This window comes from Caretta caretta, chromosome 10 (assembly GCF_965140235.1).
Source record: "Caretta caretta isolate rCarCar2 chromosome 10, rCarCar1.hap1, whole genome shotgun sequence".
NCBI lineage: Eukaryota > Metazoa > Chordata > Testudines > Cheloniidae > Caretta > Caretta caretta.
Window position 1 is genome coordinate 44,208,424 of NC_134215.1, and position 23,229 is coordinate 44,231,652.

General features: G+C 40.8%; 1 protein-coding gene across 12 annotated transcripts in view; it reads left to right on the forward strand.

Annotated features, from left to right (window-relative positions):
• The window catches only part of MYO9A (myosin IXA), a 469,743-nt gene that overhangs the window by 295,790 nt on the left and 150,724 nt on the right, over positions 1-23,229 (forward strand). For all 12 annotated transcript variants that reach the window (XM_048865609.2, XM_048865604.2, XM_048865610.2 and 9 more), the window contains one exon: positions 14,961-15,077. In XM_048865609.2, coding sequence (XP_048721566.1) covers positions 14,961-15,077 — 117 coding nt within the window. The remainder of the gene's footprint in view (positions 1-14,960; positions 15,078-23,229) is intronic.

Below are 23,229 nucleotides of genomic sequence, written 5' to 3' on the forward strand. Positions count from 1 at the left end.
GTCAAACAGTGTCTCAGAAACTCATAGGTGAATTCTGCAGCCAAATGGTTGGATCATTCAAGATAATAATGCTAATTCATATTTTCACAAATCAGTGCTAGGAGACTGAATATAGAAATTTGAGGAGGAGACATTTGTATAGGCCTGACTCCTTGCACATCCAGAGTTCCCATTGTGGTCAGTGGGGAAGTTTGTATGTGTACAGAATGTAGGATCATTTAGCTTTAGCTGCTGTGGGCATATGCCACAGATGAAGTTATTAGAAATAACAGAGAAATAATTAGTCAAGTAAAGGGGATTCTCAGGAAGAGGAGAATATTAGTAAACACTGAAAAATATTTCTAACTTGATGGGCAGTGTGCAGTTGGATATCAGAAATACAAATTCTCTCATCTCTCTTATACCTCCATTTAAAGTCTCTGTTTTCAAGCACTTTTCACATTCTGCTAAATTTGCAGGGGAAAGTTCTTTCTTACCCCCCCGTCCCTTTCTGTCCAATGCTGAAAATTGGGGGAAAGTTTAGTAAAATTCTTTGTCCATCTAAATTATTATGAGTTATTTCATAACTACACCTGCCAGGTGGCGGGGAATGGCAGAATATAAAATAATAACTCAATTCTGTATATGTGCAGTCCACCACTTACTCTACAGATTTTAGTGTTCATCATGGCCCTGATTCAGCAAAGCACTTAAACACATGCTTTACTTAAAGTGCATGCTTAAGCCCCTCCTTGTTCAGTAAAGTATGTGCTTAAGAATCATGGTAAAAAAATCTAACATATCTATATACAAGGTAAATAGTCTCTTGTAAATTGCATTTTATGAGACGCTTCCATAGTTTGGGAGTAATGAGGTACCCCTCTCTCCATACAAGTAGGTGCTCAGATACCATCATGATGGGTTGCAATTCTAAGAACCCAGATAGATACAGGCACATGAACTGCTCTGTAGCTGGAGTTTGGATCCAAGATGGCCCTCTCTAGCCACAGTGTTCTTAGCTAAGCTCTTTGGTTTAGTGAAGATTATATTTTAATGTCTCTCCCCCTCCCCCCATACATACATACACACACACACACCTAAGGAGTGGAACTGCCTCTCTTTAGGAGACTACAGTTAGGATAAAAAAATGGAAAGTTCCGGTTCCTATAGAATTCTGACTCTGTCCTGGGTTTGACAATGGGTTGCCAAGTTACCCCTGCCTAGCAGCATGAATGGGGTCAAAGAAAGTGGCTTATACCTCAGTCTCATTTGTATGCTGAGGATCAAATTTCCATATCTCCTCAGACATACAGATTTGCTGCCTGCTGCTCTCGTAGGCTTGGTCTATACTACAAAGTTCTGTCAATGTACATTACCTTGCATTGACCTATATGTGTATGTCTATCCTGAAATTTGTGTCTAGCCGACAGAAATGACCAGTTATGGTGACACAGTAAAACCACTTCCTCAAACAGCTTGGCGCCATGGTTGATGCAGTGCAAGTGGAGACACTCTATGATCTGAGGCCTGATCTACCTTGGGGCAGGGGTGTTGATCTAAGATACCCAACTTCAGCTACATGAATAACAGCTTCTCGCTTCGGTAGAGTACCAGAGTTGATGGGAGAGCGCTGGGCAGTTGATTTATCCTGTCTAGAGTAGACTAGACGTGATAAATCGACCCCCGCTGGATCGATCGCTGCCTGTTGATCCAGCAGGTAATGTAGACAAGCCTAACAAGAGTCAACCCTAAGAGACCTCAAGCAGCTGGCCCACAGCACCCCATTTTCTATGACAGTGACTGCTCTGGTTTCAATCTGCCCCCTGTCCAAGGGTCACAGAGACCAGAAGCCCCCCATCCCTAAAATCCTTCTGTTTAGTTTTGAAACACCTTTTTCCTGATTGCCCAGCTTGGCAAGCACTCCTACTAGTGCTTCCTTATAGTGTGTAACTGCCCAACCAACCATGCCAGCTCCACACACTAAATGTGCTCCTGCCTTGAGTGGACAGGAGGTGTTGGATCTCTTGGGTCTGTGAGGAGAAGAGGCTGTGCAAGCATAGCTATGGAGCAGCCATAGAAATGTGGGCATTTACGAACAGATTGCATGGGGGATGCAGGCAAAGGGGTACAACAGGGATCAGCAGCAGTGCTGCATGAAAGTGAAGGTTCAGGCATGCAACCAGGCCCAAGGACAGGACAATCAATCTGGTTTCAAGCCACAGACCTGTTGCTTTTACCATGGGCTGCATGCCATACTGGGCGGTGATCCCACCAGCACCCACTAAATCTGTATTTAATCACCATTATATAAGTGGTCTGGTTGTTCAGAGGTGCAGGATCACTCCAGCTCCCATTGTCATCAATGAGATTGCCCCTCAGGAAATTTTGGTCTTAATTTTTATTAAGCCTTACTGAGGTTAAGGAACAGCCTCCAGTACAAGAGCACCCCAATCCAAATTGGGCCCTTTGGGCACTGACATAATATAAATATTTACTAATACTAAGGTTCTGTTCGCTTTTCAGTACCCACAATATATAGCCATACTGAGGTCCTGTTGTCACTATGCATGATACCCTGTTGCTCTTTAATCTTCAAAATAAATAGTTGCATGAACTCCCCCCACACAAACACCTCATTTGTCAAGCTTATTTTTCCCATCGTGAGTTGGAAAAAGTTCTAGATTCTTTTTTATCTTAAGACTTGACATACAGTAAGCTGTTTCTCATGTATTGAGTTAGTAAACAATATAAGCACTGAATCTAATAGGGCTAACAGACTGCACACTTGGAAACTTTTTTCTCCCAGTAGATCATGTGAAAATATCTATAAAAGGTTAGCTGGGCCTCTGCCAAGAAGGCAGGTCACTGAATAAGAGCTCTGAGAATGCTGTTGTTTTAAATGGCATTTCAGCAACAATGATGCTGTTTGAAATGGCACTTGAGGGGGAGAAAACCGAATCAGCAGGATGAAAAGCAAGGGTTTCTTTCAGATATGAGGGCGTCCCTCACCGCTCATCTTGCAAAATCATCTGTGTACAGAAGCAGGGTTGCAGATTTTATAAAATGCCATGTGTGGCAACAAAGGAGGTCTGAATGTCTGAGAGCAGAACTGAATTGAAAGATTGGACCTTCATTTTATTTAGCGAGAGAATGTATTTAACAAGCATGTTTTCCTCCCATGGCTTTCCTCTTCGGCTTTATTTATGGCCCAGGAAAGAAGTTATATTTAGCAACAGACCGTTTACTTAATTCCCCACGGAGAACCCCCTGCTTCTGACAACAGTTACTACATGACTGGGGGCGGGGCGGGGCTGCAGCCTGAGTCCTGCTGCCCCAGATGGGGAAAGAGGGGGCTGCAGCCTGAACCCTGCCACCCTGGCTGGGGGTGGGGCTTGGGCTTCAGCTTCGGGTCCCAGCAAATCTAATGCTGGTCCTGGTGACCCCATTAAAATGGAGTCATGACCCACTTTGGGGTCTCGACCCACAGTTTGAGAACTGCTGTATTAGAGTTATAAGAATGTGTTTAAGGTTTAGACTTTATGAAATGCTTGTAAATTGCTGCATGCATTAATCTCACTTATAATATCTGTATCTCTTTGTCATGGGATAGATGTACTCTGTTGCAGGATGCTGGGTTGTAAGGAAGCAAATTGGGGGGTTGACTACTCAAATGGCCTAGTAGCTATCGTTGTTATAGCTGCCCCTGCTCTCAGGGCAGCACGGCCTAGCGGCTGGAGCCCTCAGGGCTGTCGTTGGGCAGTCATGTCCACCCTACAATGCCCACACCTAGCAGTAGGTGCAGGGCTTGTAGGAGGTCCCAGGCCCACCCCCCTCCACTGAGTCCTAACCCAGGCCCCTGTGAAACCAGTAGTCCTGGATTCAGGTTCAGTTTCCATTTTCAATCTTCACTTTCCCTTGGCCACTTCCTACCTTTAATTCCTGCTCAGTCAGTTCCCTTGGGAGTAGTGACCTCCCGCTCCTCTCATTCTCCACAATCAAGGGGAGTTCTAGCTTGGATTCTGCATCTTCAGCCTTCGCAGTCTGGAGCTCCAGGAGCTCTCTGATAGGAACCTGCAGCATATATCTGCTCTCCTCCTCAGCTAGACTGAGCTGGGCTCCTCCCTTTTATATCCTGTTTCCAATTAGAGTATGCCCAGCAGCAGCGAGGGGGCATGGCCTGTTCAGCCCACAGTGGGTGATCAATCCCAGTGGGCCAGTGCAGGGTAGATACACCCTGTCACACCCATGCTATAAAGTAATATTTAAATGTGTGCTCTGAAACTGTAAACCCCCACAGTCAGGAGAGAAGCATTACGAAGTGTAAAATACTAGTTTGCCACAGCAAGTGTTATCTCCTGACCAACAAAAGGCCCATGAACACCAGACAACCATTGTGGAACATTAGAGGATAATAGACTTTGATTGCTCCACCACCACATATGCATGAAGAGAAGATGTGTATGAAGATTTGTTCCATCAGCTTGAACTCTGGGGGAAGGGAATAAAAATTTCTGGTAGGAAGAAACTGGATCTCTGTGCTGTTTGGACTTGGAGAGAGCAAGATTTCTAAACATCAGCAGGAGATCCCCAAGGCTTGGCCTGGGTTAATCCTAAAGGATTTATAAAGCTTTCATATTAGAGCAGCTTCTGTTACCTTTTGGAACCAAGACTGTAACTCATTTGTGTGTGTATATTTACTTGCTTTAACCTTATAAAAAACACTTTTTTCTTAGTTAATACATCTTTACTTAATTTTTTATAAGATTAACTACAAGCATTATATTTGGTGTAAGATCTAAGGTACAATTGACCTGGGATAAGTAACTAGTCCTTTGAGACTGGGGGTAACCAGAATGTTGTTAAAAGAAAAGGAGTACTTGTGGCACCTTAGAGACTAACCAATTTATTTGAGCATGAGCTCAAATAAATTGGTTAGTCTCTAAGGTGCCACAAGTACTCCTTTTCTTTTTGCGAATACAGACTAACACGGCTGTTCCTCTGAAACCTGTCAGAATGTTGTTGTAATTTTTGGCGTAAGGGATTATCTGTTACACAGGCACGCAAGATAGACCGGAGTGCCCCAGGGGATTGTCTGTGGCTGCATGGTTAAGCTTTTATAGTGTCTGAGGAGTTCACACTTGGTACGTGGGTTGTTGAAGTGTAAATATAGAACTGACAACCAGTTTGGGGTTTGTGTCCTGCTTCTAAACAGCCTGCCCTGAGGTTGGTACTCTTGCTCCTGAGCCACTCCAGGCAACATGGCAGTATTGATATCAGTGGAGCTCAGTACAAGGATTTACCTGAGCTCATCTCATTTCAGAGGAAGGGCCAGAATCTGGAAAGTTAAGGAGATATCAGCAGTTAGTGCTATTATAGAAGAGGAAGTGTCAGTTTTGTTTGAGCAAAAGATGCTCATATACAAGTTCAAATATAAGCCAGAATTTTACTGTTTACCATTGAGGGAAAATTTATGACAGCGTGATGGCACAGGCGAAAGCTGAGGTTAAAAAAAACAAACAAACGGGCTCGCTTCCCTAGTCTATTTCTAAAAGTTACTGAATACAGACCAGGTACTTTCTGGGGCATATTCACATGTTCAGGTGTAGATTAATGGAGACAAGACTCTTATGGAAATATGGGAATCCACTTTTTTGGCATTCAAAGGAGTAAAATTTAAGAGACTAAATTGCTGCGTGAAATAGTCTATCTCTTTGGGTAGATTTACAAAAGCTGGGTATTTGACTAGGAAGTTATCAGGGATTTAGAGGGGATGTTGTAAGGCTCCTGTAACCTTGCTTCCAAATAGATTTGACTTCTTATAATATTACGCATGAAACCCTATGTTAAAGGAATATGAAGGTTGCAAAGTCAAGCACTCGGAAGTTAGGAAATGTCAGAATTCAGGTTACTTGTGCAGTCTTAATTTGGCCCCCTGGTTCATATAGATTGTTAGTCTCTAATTACATGTTTATGTAGTATATTTCCCCAAGAACCCTTGTCTCATTCAGTGCATAGAAGGGGTGGTATGAAGTTAATGAACAGGTATGCAAAATTTTGTTTTATCCTCATTGGTCTACGTATAGTCTTAGGCCTTATTTACTGTACACCATTCAAACCCTGCTCTGAAGACCAACTTATTAATTTCCACATGGGCTTTTCTATCACATGGTTGTTATTATTGAGTGTCACAAACATTAATTTATCATATAGAACTCCGGTGGGGTGAGGGAATGGTGTTATCACCAATTACAGATGGGGGTAGAGGAAGGGATTAAGGGCTTGTCTATACAGTGGGGTTACATGCTGTACAGGGATGTGATTTCTAAAGCTTGAGTTGCATGTTAATTGGTCCATATAGATCCTGCTGGTGCACACTACAGGTTCCCTAATGGTCTTAAAATAGTACTGTTTCAAACGGCACAACATTAAAACTCATCATTAGGGTCTATGTGGACCAATTAATGCACAACACATATTAGTGCACTTTAGAAATCACACCCCTATTGGTGCATTACCCCACTATGCAGACAAGCCCTTAGGTCAGAAGAAACCACTAATTTTGGATGCCTAATTTGAGATGCCTAGGACCTGATTTTTCAGAGTACTTAGCATTATATAGCAGATTATAATATTCAAGCTGTGAGTTCTCAGTCATTCCGCAGTTTAGGCCCCAGGGACTCAAGTTGGGCACCCAGAAAATGAGGAACACACAATTAATGACCACTTCTGAAAAATATGGTTTAAGTGACTTGCTTAGCATCATATATGAACTCTGTGGCAGAGGCAGGGATAGAATCTAGTTCTCCAGGGCCGAGTTCAACTGTCTTTACCATGAGATGCTTTCTCTTCCTGCAATTCCCTGCTTCGTTCATTACCCATCTGTCAACTTCTGCAACAATGAGACAGGGATCCTAAAGACAAGTCTCTTTCGTTATACAACCCTTATTCATCCCCACATCAGGTCAATCTGTGCACTGAATGAGGCAGAGGCTCTGTGGAAAAAATAGGTGGTCATGTAATTAAATACTGTATCATAACATTGCATATGCCATCTCAATTATGATGTTTCCTGTTTAATGCTTGACTTTTCCACATTAATATTCTTTTAACATAGTTTTTTATGTGTACAATTTCCTAATTTAAAAAAAAAACTGAAAAAAGAAATTCCATCTGTAGCTAGATCTGCAACTGCTAGCAGCAAATATCTCTAACAGTTGGTGATGGGATGTTGGATGAGCCGGGCTCTCAGTTACTACAGAGCATTGTTTCCCAGGTGTCTGGCTGGTGGGTCTTCCCCACATGCTCAGGGTCTAACTGATTGCCATATTTGGGGTTAGGAAGAAATTTCCCCCCAGGTCAGATGGGCAGAGACCCAGGGTTTTTTTCATCTCCCCCTGCAGCATGGGGCACAGATTGCTTGCAGATTTAAACTAGTGTGAATGGTGAATTCTGTGCAACTTGAAATCTTTAAATCATGATTTGTGGTCTTCAGTAACTCAGCCAGAGGTTAAGGGGTCTATTACAGGAGTGGGTGGGTGAAGTGGAGGAGTTCAGACTAGATGATCATGATGGTCCCTTCTGACCTTAAAGTCTGAGTTTTTGAGCTTCATATTGACATCTACCTGGATCATCAGCAGGGTTGGAACATTATATCCACCATACAGACTTCTTCCATGTCCACTAATAGAGTAGCTGATAGCAGTAGCAGGTTATCATACTCTGTGTGGGCCAGCACTAAAGGAAGATGGGACATTGTGCCAGTGGGTTTCACAAATATTTGCTAACAGCAGAGGTATGGTGAGATTCGGGAATCTTGGGTTCCATTCCAGGCTCTGGAGGGGAGTGTGCACTGTTGGGCACAGACTCATCTGCTCATTTTCCCTAAACTTGACCCCTTATGCTCCCTCCTCTTCAACTTGTCCCTGTCCCAGTCCTATCTCTTCTCTATCTCTGGCTCCTTGTCTCAGTCCCATTCTCCTTGCTTACCTAGTCCCAATTTCTTACGGCTGACTTCTTGTCCAATCTGCATTTCCCCTCCCACCACTGGCTCCAAGTTTCCTTCCATGGCATCCTCATCTAATCCGTTTCCCTCCCCACTAGTTTCTAGTTCATCTCCTTGTTCTCCCATTTCCCTGGTCCAGCCAGTCCCAGTCTCCACCTCTCCCTCCAGCTTCTTTTCCAATCTGTGTCCCGCCTCCAGCCAATTGGATCCCAGTCCCTGCCTCTTCCATTGCCACCAGAACCATCCTCCCTACCCCCCAGCTTTGAGTCTCCTTCCCCAGCCACTTCCAGTCATCCCCCTCAAACTCCTTGTCAGTTTCTCTTCTCCTCTGCCACCCACCATTCCCAGTCTTATCAGACTCAGCCCAATCTACTACCTTCCCTCGCCAATGATTTGGCTCCTGTCTTCTCTTCATTCAGATTGGATAGCCACCTACTCTCAGATCCAGTGCTTGCTCCAGCCCCAAGCATTTGGGAACAGTCTGTACAGGGATCTCCAGCTTCACCTCTGTAGCCATAGGCTGGAGTCATGCTCGGACTCGGTCACTCTGCGGGGATTGTGCATGTACAGCTCAGCTGCTCTGTGGGGATGGCACATGTTGTCCGGTCAGGATTAGAAGCTTTGAGAGGCTTGAGCTTGCTCAGTTAGGACAGAGTCTTCTAAGATTTTAAGTATTAAGCTCTAGCAAGTCTCTACTGAGCATGTGTGAATCACAATTCTTCAGAAGCTTATAACTTGGCCAAAATTGGGTACTTTTTTTTCTAGAATGGAAAAGGAATATACCTCACACAAAGCCCACCCCTCTGCCAAATTTCAAATCCCTGCTCCAAACTATGGCGGTACTAGAGCATTTCAAAGAACACTCAAGAGTTTAACATGGGCAAAACAATGTATTTTTCCCTAGCCTCATTCTCAGAAACAAGTAGACTGGTTTGGCTGAAATTTTCAAAAGAAACAAGCCCAAACCCTTCAGCCGAAAGGGAGACACCTATCATGAAAAATTTGAGCCCAAATGGTTAGTTTGGCAACATTTATAAGCAACTAAAAACAAGGTCTTATCATGGGATGTGTTGGGCAACCTTAATAAGAAGTACTACCAGCCCTGCCAGTAATAAAAAAAAATTTCTCCACAAATTTAGTCTGTAAATGTAGGAAACCTATTGATTAAAGCATGTCTCTTTAGCATGTCTCATGAATCACTGAATTACAATGTGTTTAATCTACACTGCTTTTTGAATCAATAAGCAGTTGCTATGCTTTCTTGATCCCAGAAGGATTACTTTGGCACTGTATGTACTATTTTCATTTTATTAATTTATTTTTTTACATAGTTTTCTAAGTGACATTACATTACACATTTTGTGTAGGAATCCCATAGCAAGACATCCAAAACAGACAAGAGGCTGTGGCTTACAAAAGCTGACTCATAACATGAAGCAGAACTTTTTTAATGAAACATTCACTGGCAGACTCAAACAGAATTGCCTGTTTTGGTGGATGCATTAACCTCAAATAAAGAAGCTAGATTAAGAACCCAATAAGAGTCCATTTGTTTTTGTGCAAGGGAGAGTGGTAGCTGCAAGCAGAGTTATTTGGTTTTCCGGTTGTGGGTTTGAGAAAAGTGGCAAAGAGATGTGATGGAGTTAAAGACTGGCAGAAACATTTGTCCTCAAGCAACAGGGCTAAAAATCAGTTAAATGAAGGGAAAAGAGAGAACTTGGGCAACAAGCCATGCACAAATAATATCATCTGCATGTAACATACAGCATTGTCATGTAACACACAACCCTTCATGCACGCACCTTCACCATGTCACATTAATTCATTTATCAAGGGGTATGATTGTTAGAACTTCCATATTGTAAATGTGTTTCTCTTTTAGATAATTAAAACATGCGATTCGCTGTAATATCAAGGCAGTGTATTAATCTAGATGTGAACATGTACCCCATCCTTTGGATATCACAAAGGTAGTTACTTTCTCTAGTCTATGCATGTCTGTAGCACAGAGAAACCAATCTTTTGTGTCATTAGGAACATTCATTTGCACCACCAATTTAAATGGAATCATGTCAGGGAGAAGTTCAGTTATTAATTCAGCTAGAAAAGAATGTTGAAATTTGTAATGCCTATAGTCAAAGATTGATTAAGAATGTGGAGTCAATAGGAATTAAGTATATGCTTCAACTTAAGTGTGTATTTTAAATGCTTTACTTCATGGGGAAGGACTTACACACTTAGTTCTCTGCTTTCCTGAATAGGAGGCCTATAATTGTAATGAGACAAACCTAAATGTGACACATAACTTGTGTAGTTGAAATGAAGAACTTCTTCTGACTCATTGAACTTCCTTGACTCTGCCATCCTTTGATTATGTTGTTACCCCTAATACGTAAATGGCTGTGATGAATAGATTAAAAACAATAATAGGACTGGCAAAAGGTCATGAATTGTAGTACAGTTTTACTTTTAGTCCTTCTGGATTTCAGAGACCTTGTGGAGTAAAATGGAATCTTTCATCTGTCTCCACTGTAGCATATAGTAATGCATTGAGAACATCTGACATTAATAAGTGATAAAGTAAAAAAAAGAAATGGAAACTTGTTCTCCAAGCAAATTTCAAAAATCCTGTAGGCAAATCTTGTTTAATCACACTGCTCAAAGAGCAGCAACAATCTTTCCTTCTTTTAAATAAAAGCCTCATTATATTATATAGTTTGCTATCTAATTATGGGGAAGAGGGAAAGTTTGTTCTAAATGACATTACTCTCTTTACATGAACTGAATGAAATTGAGTGAGGTATTATGCATTAGGACTGATCCCAAAGGCAGTTATGTAAACAAAGAGCCTGATTCATAAAAAATGTACTCATTTCTATTCTGATACTTTTGAGCCTGTACTGTATCTAAGAGTTAAAGTGCTTTCTCTCATATTGCAAGCCACTTGAGATTTTCCTGTTAAAAAAGCTACCGCTGTGTGATGTACCCATACGGGTCACGACCACAGTTAGTAATCCATCTGGGTTTGTTGTGGTTCTCCGTCTTTTGACACTTGATTAATTTTTCATATACAGTGGGGAAAACTGAAATGGAAAGAGGAGTGTGTATGGGAAAACAAAACAATTGCTCTAAAATGGAAGACTTTCCTAGCGAAGTTATGAGGCCTAGTAGATTTAAGTCAGAGGTTCTCCACTAAGAGGTTGGTTATCCTTCTAAAGACTCACAGGACATATCTTCCATAAAATTTAGAGATAGCTGTAACTTCAGTACTAAGGGGCAAATATATGGCTACATCCCATTTTTATGTAAAATATATGCAGTTCTTTCTAATAGACTTGTGTGCATGTGTGTGTCTACAGACAAAAGTAACCTCTATTCCAAAAATTGGCAGTGGAGCCTGTAAATTACATCATTTACAACTATTTGTCTTCCCACTACAGGACTTCCTTTACCCATGCATCATCGATGCTCTGTAGGAGGGCGTCCCTCTGTGTGCTTTATCCTCGGCATGCTTTAGAAAAGTGTGTAGGAACTTTTCTTCAATCTCTTGCATCTCACAAGGCCCACAGAGGACAAATCAGAAATTTCTGCAAAACCCCAGCCTCTACCTTCTTCTATGAGAAATATATATGGCCAAGTCTGCTCTCATTTACACCAGTAGAAATCTAATGTAACTGCATTGCTGTCGATGGAGTTATTCTTGATTTAAGACAGTATAATTGAGAACAAAATTTGTCTGATAAGGAGCAATAAAATTGAAAATGAAATCCTTGTTTCATTTTCCACTAACACATTTTCTGACATATTTACACTTGTCTGTGCCAGGAGCTTTCTACCAGTTCACTTATAAACCTGTAGAACCCAAGGCTCCTAGAAATTCAGGTAGAAAACTTCATGATCTAGGTCCACAAATTATTTTATGTTGCCTAGGTCCTAGAAGTTAGCAAAGAGGCAGTACTCTCCTATGTGCCTGCTAAGCTGCACTGTAACAGGGCTAATCTTGGGAGAAAATGGTCTCAAGCTGCAGTGGGGGAGGTTTAGATTGGATATTAGGAAAAACTTTTTCACTAAGAGGGTGGTGAAACACTGGAATGCATTACCTAGGGAGGTGGTAGAATCTCCTTCCTTAGAGGTTTTTAAGGTCAGGCTTGACAAAGCCCTGGCTGGGATGATTTAACTGGGAATTGGTCCTGCTTCGAGCAGGGGGTTGGACTAGATGACCTTCTGGGGTCCCTTCCAACCCTTATATTCTATGATTCTATGATTCTATGAAAAGGAGCAGCCTTCTTGTGCCCTTTCTCTACCCCTTTTCATGGGACTTAGGTACCATGGCTGTGGTGGGGTTACTGCATACTTAACTATGCCATTATTAGGTTTGCCAGGAAGGGAAAAGGTGGGCGAAGGAAGAGGAGTTGTTCTGTGCACCTCATATGGCCTGCACTAGGAGGAAACTTCACCTTTCATAACGTCACACTGTAAAATAGACAGGGCTGAAGTAAGGCTATTCCAGAACAAATTCTTATAACAGTAAGAAATGTTATCACATCTTGGTCACCATCTCTGATTTCCTCCATCAATTTGTCTTGGGTGGGGCATGATACGATGTAGTTCAGCATTAGGGAATTGGCTTGCAACGTTAGCAGATTCAATAAAATGAGGCAAAGACAGGGTTACCAAAATCTATCTCGAAAACACTTAAATTTGTTTAAATATTTCTGAATAATGTTTGGAAAATGCATGGCCAGAAAAAAAAAGGTACTAAACTGAATTTTCAGGAAAGAGTATACATTTTGCTCAGAAAATGTAAAGCTCTGTTTATAAGATTCTTGATAAACTAACTGTTAAACCAATCAGGTTCCAAAACAAATATTAAACTACTGGATTTAGTTAGGAGCATAGAAAGAGCTGTTCTTCAGTACAACAAATTTCCTTCACTTTCATTGCTTGTATTTTTTTTTGTCGCACACAAAGTTTTTGGAAATGAGCAATCATTTGTTTTGGCATTGGCAAGTCATTCTTTTTTTTTTTCTTTGACATTTTATAGCTTTATTTTGTTTGCTTATCAGAGAGTTGTGGTATATTGCCATTTAGCAAAAGATAGCCAAGGCAGGGTTAGTTACTTGCGGCATTGTACAGACTCTCACACATTTGTATGTTTGGGGCCATCCTCAGATTTACCCATTTTGAGTATGTGGAGGTGATGTTCTTGGTTTCATAAATGCCATCTGGTCGGCGAGAGAGAGGCCCTGGCTGACTGCAAGTAAGAGTTCACAGTTGGCCCAAGAGCACGTGGCTGTGGTGAAAGAAGTTGGTATAAAGTACTCAAGGAAAAAAGAGGCAGCTTCCATTGAAACAGTAGTGAAAATCCAGTGATCCCACAATGTGATCTTTTTTCTTCTTTTGATTACTGCCTTGGTGAAATGAGGCCACTCTTGTAATGCACCCTGGCTGGAGTTGGGTGGAGTGAGGGTGAGTTTTTATCCTTGAAAACTTTTTGGATATAGATCTCCATGTAGAGAACAGGAGGAAGGTAGGAAGGATGACATGGACAAAGAGTAAATTCTTTGAATAACTTCTCTCTCCTGTCTGTTAAATTGAGACAGAAGTTTCATTGCCTGCTTGAAAAGAAATATACCCCATTTATGCTCAGTGCTGTATTCTGAAAGTTCACTCAGTGTGAAGCATTGCAGTGCTGTGTATAATAGCTGGCAATTACGGTTGTAGTTTAAGGCTTTTGATTAAAATGGGTGTTTCTGAATCTCCTGATGTGAGAGACTATCTCCATCACCAGAAGGGCTTGATATTCTTTCTTACTTGCACCATAGCTAAAAACAGCTCTGAGTTAATGCCACAGTCACCAATCGCTTCATAACATTTTAAGTAATTAACATATACAGCAGCCTTTGTATAAATGGCAAGGTAATAATTCAAGCCAGGGAATGGTAAACTGAGGGCCAAAATAGCTTCAGCAGGTTGTTAATGTCAGTAGGACCTCAAAGTATGAATTATCAACTCCTTCCTGCCCAGTACCTAAGTATCTGTTTCAGACAGCATATGTTTTTGGAAAAAACAAACTGCATATTGATATCTTAGTTCTTCCTTGCTTTTTAACCATTGTCAATCAAATGAAATCTCTTGCGACGCAGATGAAAGAGCATCACGACTTGGATGGTATTTCTAAAAAAGTATTATTCTTTATTCTGTGATGGCTGTTTGAAGAGCAGTAAATCTGCATATGGCTATGTCTACTCTGCAGGCCAATGTTGGTAGCATGTAGAGTATGTATAACTAGATGCCGCAGTGAAAAGCAAAGCCCTGTGTCCACACTGGCTCCCCACTGCTGGAGTCTCTCCCAGTGGTGGGGAAAGGCTTCTGCAGCAGGGAGGCAGCGGGATGCAACAGGGCTAAAAATAGAAATGTAGATGGGGAGGCAGTGCTTGGGCTGTAGAGAGCCATGTAGGGTATATACCTGGGTAGATACTCATAGGCTTCAGGCACGTCTTTACTCACCTAAGCAGTACCTCACCATCTGTGCTGTTTTTAGCTGTGCTAGCAGTGCTAACCGTGTATGTACTTTACATACCACCACAAGAAGTATGCAGTGTAGATGGACCTTATAAGTGTGATTTGCAACTCCCGGGGTTGGAGCCAGCAGGTTTTAAGTATTCAGGAAGCTGAGTGATTCCATAGAGGCTCAGATCTCATCTGTGTCATTTATTGTATTCTATGAGCTGGACTCCTGCATCATCCACCAGAGTAAAACCAGCCAAATTCAGGCGGAATAGTTCAGGCTTGGTTGAATAGACTGGTAATGAAGACAAATCACTAAGTGCTTCAGGAGCAGTGGAGCACATAATGAAGATAAAAGTTTTCTCTAAACTAAAGATGGATGTTGGACACACAACTTCTTTATTATTACGTAAACCAGTTTTAATGCAGGTAATTAATTATTTCTAATCCGTATTTTCATTTTTTCTAGGCTGTGACTGTGCGGAATTCCATGGCTAAATCACTGTACAGCGCGCTGTTTGATTGGATAGTTTTTCGAATTAATCATGCACTTTTGAATACAAAGGATGTGGAGGAAAGCACCAAGGTAACACCTGGATTCTCCTGCCAGCTTGTCAGGTTGAAAACTTCCTCTTGTAAAATGTATAACTTCAGGGTAAAACATTACCCAAACAATTGATGGCAAGTTGCCTGGCAAAGGGAGTAAAAGTTTCCTTGTGCAGCATTACCATTAACATTTTAAGAATGAGAACATAATTTTGATTTTTTAAAAGTGATGTTTTGTGAGTCGGGGCAGATCTTAACCTGTCATGAATTGTGTCGAAAATTGTAGGCCTTGAAGTGACTTGTGATTGGGAGAGGTTTTGTATTGGACACAAAAAGACACATGTGCCCCTGAAAAGGAATGCCAATCTCCATGTATTTAAAAGAATGTTAATGTAATGTTAATGCAGAATGTTAGCAACCTACACTGTTGAGAAGAAAATCAAACGAGGCTAGATGTGTGAATACTACTTGAAGGCATTATTAATGTGGTTGCTCTACTTTATTGATTTAAAGAACAGTACACAAATATTTTCTTCTGCCCTAAAGAGGCCCCGACTCTTGAATATTTATTTATTGAAAGCTAAGGGTATGGGTGGGTGTATTTTTAACTATTTATTTATTTATTTATTTAGGAAGTTTTAACATTTTTACGGATCCTTACCATGTAAACATTAGAGACGATACAATAATTACAATGATGAGCTTCTGTTTAGAGAAACATTATACAGTAATACAATCATAGCTCTCTTTAATAGAATGTTACTATGTTAGAGTGAACGTCTTTAACCATGACATTGTCATTTCTAATTATTTTATTAAATCAAGTGAAATCTCTGATTACACATCTAACAAACCAGTCATATCAATTGAATGTTAATATTAAAAAAAAAATTGGACAGGTTGCAAGTGTGTGTGTGCATGCACGTGTGTGTAAATAATATATATATACACACACGCGGCTAGTCCAATTCCCTTGGTTTTTATGTTTTTGGCACAGGCCAGCAGAAGTACTCAGTCAGATGTCTTAGCTGACACCATGGATGCCAAAGAATAATTGTTTAGCTAAATGCTAACATTGTGTTTGAATTACTGTACAATTGGTTGAAATTACAGATCTTAACATAAGTCTGACCCTTTATTTTACTGCATTGAAATGCTTGTAATTTATATAGGAAAATAATTATGGTCTGTGTGCACAAATCTTTGTTTTTTGTAAAAATGAATGTTTAATATGTGGTGATGACTGTGTTGGCACGCAAGTTTGTTAAAATGGATAACATACTATGTTTCTTCTGGCTGCTCTCTCACTTTGGTATTTTACTGTAAATTTTACATTCTGTACAATTTCCAAGGGTCTGAAAGCTTTTCTTGGGGCTGTCTGAAGAGGGAATTTATGTATTTGGAGAGCATATAAGTTTGCTTTATTGTCAAGGGAATGTATATCTAAAATATTAACCAGATTAATTCACTACTACTTTCAAAAGTACATTTAAAAACACTAGCTATTCTTCAATATCTGTACGCATACTTGGGCTAGAACATTGTTACTTGTCTTACTGAACCTAGCTAGAATACTGTAAAAGAATTACCTGTTTGTTTATGGCAGCACATCAGGATGAAGAATAGAAATACATAAAAATAAGTTGATACATAACACTTTACAACTTCAAAGCATTTTCCAAACCTTTATTTATTAAGGTTAACTTTCACAACTCCCCAGAGAGGTAAGTAGAACTATGTATTATGTCCATTTTATAAGTAGTGGAACTGAAGCACAGAGCTTAAGGCCTTGTCTTCACAGGAAAGTTAGCACAAAATAGCTAGAAGGCACTCAAAGGGCTTGTCTATATGGCAAGCCAGGATGTGAATGAATAGCACACCAGCTTGCTGCACAGCAATGTCCTGTGTGGATCCTGCTACAGCTCAGTGCAAGTAGAGGAGGTGCCCTCAAATATGTTCTTACCCCACGTTAGCTAACTTGGATTAAAACAGCAATGAAGACATGGCAGCTCGGCTTTTAACTTTAGTTAAAGCCTATAGGGGTGCTGGGTTGAACCGAAGCTGCTAACCCAAGTTAAAAGCCGAATTGCTGTGTTAGCTAAAGCGAATTAAGACCACACCTTTGTTTGCAATGTAGACATACCCTAGATGTCCATCCCTCCCTCACCTGCTCATGTCTGTGCCTAACTGTCCTGAAAATCCAACTTTACTGGCTACAAAGACCTGAACATCCACCTCGGCTAGGATTGGGCCTGTTGCGCTGCTGTGGTAGCTGGAGATTTTGAGTGCCTCATGCTGGAGGCTGCAGAAGGAAGCAAACACCTAATTAAAAGTTCAGCTTTAGTGTAGCATAAAATAAGGACAAAAACACTGCTTTACTCACTCTGCCATATGAAGACACATGCAGCTACCAATAGGGAACAAAATGTTCTGGGATATTACTGAAATCAGGACAAACCCCCATTTTCAGTAAAATCAGCTGGGAAATCCCTATAAACCAAAACTTCTGGTCAACCTAATCAGAGTCTTTCTAAAATTCCCTGCAGTTTTCTCCTACTTTTACCGCTGGGTGTCTAATTTATGGTATTTAAAACAAAAACAAACCCTTTGGATAAGCTGTGTGATTTTGTTGGTTAGAAAAGCTGCACCTTCATTCCCTGTGCTAGACCTCATTTGCTGGTATTTCCCATCATCTGGCCTGAGTCAGCAGGCCAGTGAAAAGGGGGAAGAGAAGAGAATATTCATATCCTAAGAGGTAGGTTTATACTGTATATTGCACTGGCTTCTTTTTTGGACCTTCTCAGTCCAAATACACAATCTTTGTCCCACCAATGCTTTTCAAATCCCATATTGGAAGGATTTAGATCAGACCTTTGATTCATTTTTAGTAAATGTACAATAAATTATTCTGTATATTAAAAAAAAAAAAGTAGGATTTCGCTTCTCTTGCTTGCTGGCAGTTAGAATTTGTAGTTTGCTGTCCCTGACCTGAGTTTTGAGTTGCTGTAAGCTCTGTCCTTGTTCTGTAGTAATGCTGCTTTTTATCAGTTTTAGTGAGAGTTTCCACGGTATGCATCCGATGAAGTGAGCTGTAGCTCACGAAAGCTCATGCTCAAATAAATTGGTTAGTCTCTAAGGTGCCACAAGTACTCCTTTTCTTTTTGCGAATACAGACTAACACGGCTGTTACTCTGAAATTGGTCTTATTGTGTATTCCTCATTTCCTGTGTTCCTGCTTCTATATCTTTTAGCTGTTTTGCCATTGCTGATACGATTATCACCTTTTTTGTTCTTCAAGTCCCCAGTCCTGTCCTTTATTAATGAGGTCATAGATTTTCCTTCTGGTATCAGCTATAGTATTAAAGCTTTCAGATAGCTCTTATTAATTTCTCTTTACCTTTTAACATATGTTAGGCTTTGTATGAGTCTCATCCTTAATGGTTAGCTAAAATAGTTTTGATGCTAATAATGCACTTGTACACCATGTGTTAAGGGGACCATTTTCCAGCTTGCTTTTAATCTTTGCCTTTTATCATTATGAATAGTAAATGGACTTTTCTCAGGTCCTCCAGTTTCTGCTAAAATGTGTTGTTGTAGTTTTCAGATGATTTTGAAAGTATGACATTTTTCAGATGAAATGATCAGCCTCTGCCCATAATGTTGTATGTCAATATATGGTATGGCTTGTAAATAATTTAAATAAACCAATCAGTTTAGGATTATCAGAGATTGACCTCAAAACAAGGTAAGATATGTTCCACACACAGACTTAAAATGTGTGTCTATTTATTGTTTTGCAGATCCCAATCTTCAGACACATGGCTCACTGACTCCCACTCAGGGTGACATCCCAGCATCTATTATGTGTGACATCACACGGTGTGGAATGCTGCTGTAGATTGGAGTCATCCTGTTAGGGAAAGTAAGGTCTGTTTTGTTTTGTTTTTTTACAATATCACACATTTGTGAAGTATTGTAAAACAAACAAACAATTCTCCTCTAGAACTTAATTTATAGACCACTGCCAATTTGAAGTGGAATTCTGTGGCATTTTACATCATCAACATGAATGTTGAAGCGTCACACAAAGTGGGAGCCAACAATCTGTTACAGGTTTCAGAGTGGTAGCCGTGTTAGTCTGTACCAGCAAAAAGAACAAGGAGTACTTGTGGCACCTTAGAGACTAAGAATTTTATTTGGGCATAAGCTTTCGTAGGCTAAAACCCACTTCATCAGATGCATGCAGTGGAAAATACAGTAGGGAAAATATATATAGATATTGTGACAGGGTCAGGCCAGATGGCTACAGGAGAGTAATTGAAGGCAGATATATTAGCCCCAGGTTAAGTAGGTCCCTTTTCCCTGGGTAAGGTAACAGGGAAGGTTCCAGAACAATCAGGAACCTTCTGGAGACAATTAAGACAGACAGGCTGATTAGAACACCTGCAGCCCATCAAGAAGCTTCTAGAATCAATTAAGGCAGGCTAATCAGGGCACCTGGGTTTAAAACAAGCTCACTTCAGTTTGTGGTGCGTGTGTGAGGAGCTGGGAGCAAGAGGTAGTAGGAGCTGAGAGTGAGAAAGCGTACTGTTGGAGGACTGAGGAGTACAAGCATTATCAGACACCAGGAGGAAGGTCCTATGGTGAGAATAAAAAAGGGGTTGGGAGGAGGCCATGGGGAAGTAGCCCAGGGCGTTGTAGCTGTCACTCAGCTGTTCCAGGAGGCACTCTAGACAGCTGCATTCCACAGGGCCCTGGTCTGGGACCCAGAGTAAAGGGCAGGCCCGGGTTCCCCCCAAACCTCCCAACTCTGGTCAGACACAGGAGGAGTTGAGCTGGACTGTGGGTTCATGAAAACGGCCAAACTGAGGGCTGCCGTGAAGCTCCAAGGTGAGCAAATCCTCCAATAAGCACAAGACCCACCAAGGTAGAGGAGGAACTTTGTCACAATATATATAGATACACACACAGAGAGAACATGAAAAAATGGGGGTTGCCATACCAACTCTAATGAGACTAATCAATTAAAATGGGCTATTAACAGCAGGAGAAAAAAAACTGTTGTAGTGATAATCAGGATAGCCCATTTCAAACAGTTGACAAGAAGGTGTAAGTAACAGTAGGGGAAAAATTAGCATGGGGAAATAGTTTTTAGTTTCTGTAATGACCCATCCACTTCCAGTCTTTATTCAAGCCTAGTTTAATGGTGTCCAGTTTGCAGATTAATTCCAGTTCTGCAGTTTCTCATTGGAGTCTGTTTTTGAAGGTTTTTTTGGTTGAAGAATTGCGACTTTTAGGTCTGTAATTAAGTGTCCAGAGAGGTTGAAGTGTTCTCTGACTGGTTTTTGAATGTTATAATTCTTAAAGTCTGATTTGTGTCCATTTATTCTTTTGCATAGCGACTGTCCGGTTTGGCCAATGTACTTGTCAGAGGGGCATTGCTGGTACATGATGGCATATATCACATTGGTAGATGTGCAGGTGAATGAGCCCCTGATGGTGTGGCTGATGTGATTAGGTCCTATGATGGTGTCCCTTGAACAGATATGTGGGCAGAGTTGGCAACGGGCTTTGTTACAAGGATAAGTTCCTGGGTTAGTTTTTTTGTTGTTTGGTGTGTGGTTGTTGGTGAGTATTTGCTTCAGGTTGGGGGACTATCTGAGTGAGGACTGGCCTGTCTCCCAAGATCTGTGACAGTGAGAGATCATCATTCAGGATAGGTTGTAGATCCCTGATGATGCTCTAGAGAGGTTTTAGTTGGCATACTGTGGGGCATAGCCATCCCATTTTTCTAAGTACAATGTTTCTAAGTCAGCCAACATTTTTATGGCTGACTTAGAACAAGGCTTCCTCAGCTCTCATCCCCTAACACCCCTACTCTACTTGCACTCCATTCATGACATATTCCTCTCCTGGACCCATGGAAAAGAAGCCCTTGAGGAATTCCACCATGATTTCAACAATTTCCATCCCAACATCAACCTCAGCGTGGACCAGTCCACACAAGAGATCCACTTCCTGGACACTACAGTGCTAATAAGTGATAGTCACATAAACACCACCCTATACCAGAAACCTGTGGACCGCTATTCTTACCTACATGCCTCCAGCTTTCATCCAGACCACATCACATGATCCATTGTCTACAGCCAAGCTCTAAGATACAACCACATTTGCGCCAATCCCTCAGACAGAGAAAAACACCTACAAGATCAATATCAAACGTTCTTAAAACTACAGTACCCACCTGCTGAAGTGAAGAAGCAGATTGACAGAGCCAGAAGAGTACCCAGAAGTCACCTACTACAGGACAGGCCCAAAAAGAAAGTAACAGAACGCCACTAGCTGTCACCTTCAGCCCCCAACTAAAACCTCTCCAGAGCATCATCAGGGATCTACAACCTATCCTGAAGGACGATCCCTCACTCTCACAGATCTTGGGAGACAGGCCAGTCCTCACTTACAGACAGCCCGCCAACCTGAAGCAAATACTCACCAGCAACCACACAACAAAAACACTAACCCAGGAACTTGTCCTTGTAACAAAGCCCATTGCCAACTCTTTCCACATATCTATTCAGGGGACACCATCATAGGATCTAATCACATCAGCCACACTATCAGAGGCTCATTCACCTGTACATCTACCAATGTGATATATGCCATCATGTGCCAGCAATGCCCCTCTGCCATGTACATTGGCCAAACCGGACAGTCGCTATGTAAAAGAATAAATGGACACAAGTCAGACGTTAAGAATTATAACATTCAAAAACCAGCTGGAGAACACTTCAATCTCACTGGACACTCAATTACAGACCTAAAAGTTGCAATTCTTCAACCAAAAAAACTTCAAAAACAGACTCCAACGAGAAACTGCAGAACTGGAATTTATTTGCAAACTGGACACCATTTAATTAGGCTTGAATAAAAGACTGGGAATGGATGGGTCATTACAGAAACTAAAAACTATTTCCCCATGCTAATTTCCCCCCTACTGTTACTCTCACCTTCTTGTCAACTGTTTGAAATGGGCCATCCTGATTATCACTACAACAGTTTTTTCTCCTGCTAATAATAGCCCACCTTAATTGATTAGTCTCGTTAGAGTTGGTATGGCAACCCCCATTTTTTCATGTTCTCTGTGTATATATTTCTTCCTACTATATTTTCCACTGCATGCATCTGATGAAGTGGGTTTTAGCCCATGAAAGCTTATGTCCAAATAAATTTTAGTCTCTAAGGTGCCACAAGTACTCAGCAATCTGAGAGTGATCTGTACTTTGGGATCTGCACAGCAGTCAAACCAAGGTGAGCTGTAAGTTACTTATTTGCTGAAGGCTTCTTACAGTTTTTATTCATTGCATTTGATACATTATTCTAAATGTGTGTGTGTGGGGGGGGGTTAAAGTAATGTCAGGTCACCTAAAAAAAATCTCAAATTAGATGTGATTCATAAATTGGGATTCTACATCTTCCTTGTGTGCATACTTCTTTATAGTGAATTGTGCTATTAAGTAATAAAGGTTGTCTGATGCTAATTTTATTTCATGCTTGCGCCTTAATTTCATATTGAGTGACTTACCGGACACTTATTTGCTTACTAGAATTCAGGTATTTGTTTTCTGTCTGTGACCAACCAATTTCATTTATTTAAATTAAACCCCAAGAGTCTGCTACATACATATGAAACCATTTGGTGACATCAGACTGTTTTCTGAGCAATTGATTTCTAAACCAGGGGAGCCCCAATCAAAAAATGAGTTGTGTACAGAAATTAGGTTTTATCTGTAAAATCTAGCCTTGCGTTACTGGGCTAGTCATTTTCTTCATATTCATGTGTTGAGCTTATGTTGCTTTTTTGTTTCTTTATTGAAAATTGAACTTAAAAATAAGATAAAGGCTAGATTTGCATGCAAAAGGTCATATTATTTCTGTGATGCTTTCTGCATTGCAATCTTATGCTGAAGTGAAGACTGCAGTTAGCAAAGTTGAAACAGAAACTTTAGAAGTTTTAAGAGACACAAATTAAAATAATTTGTATTTCATTATTTAAATATTGTACTGCAAACTGAATTTTCGGTTCATCTGTTTAAAAAAGAAGTATGTATATGTATATAAAGGAACATGCAAAGTGAAGTCCATACAAGGAAATGTTAAGCATATTCCAGTGATGTTGGGGACGCTTCCCG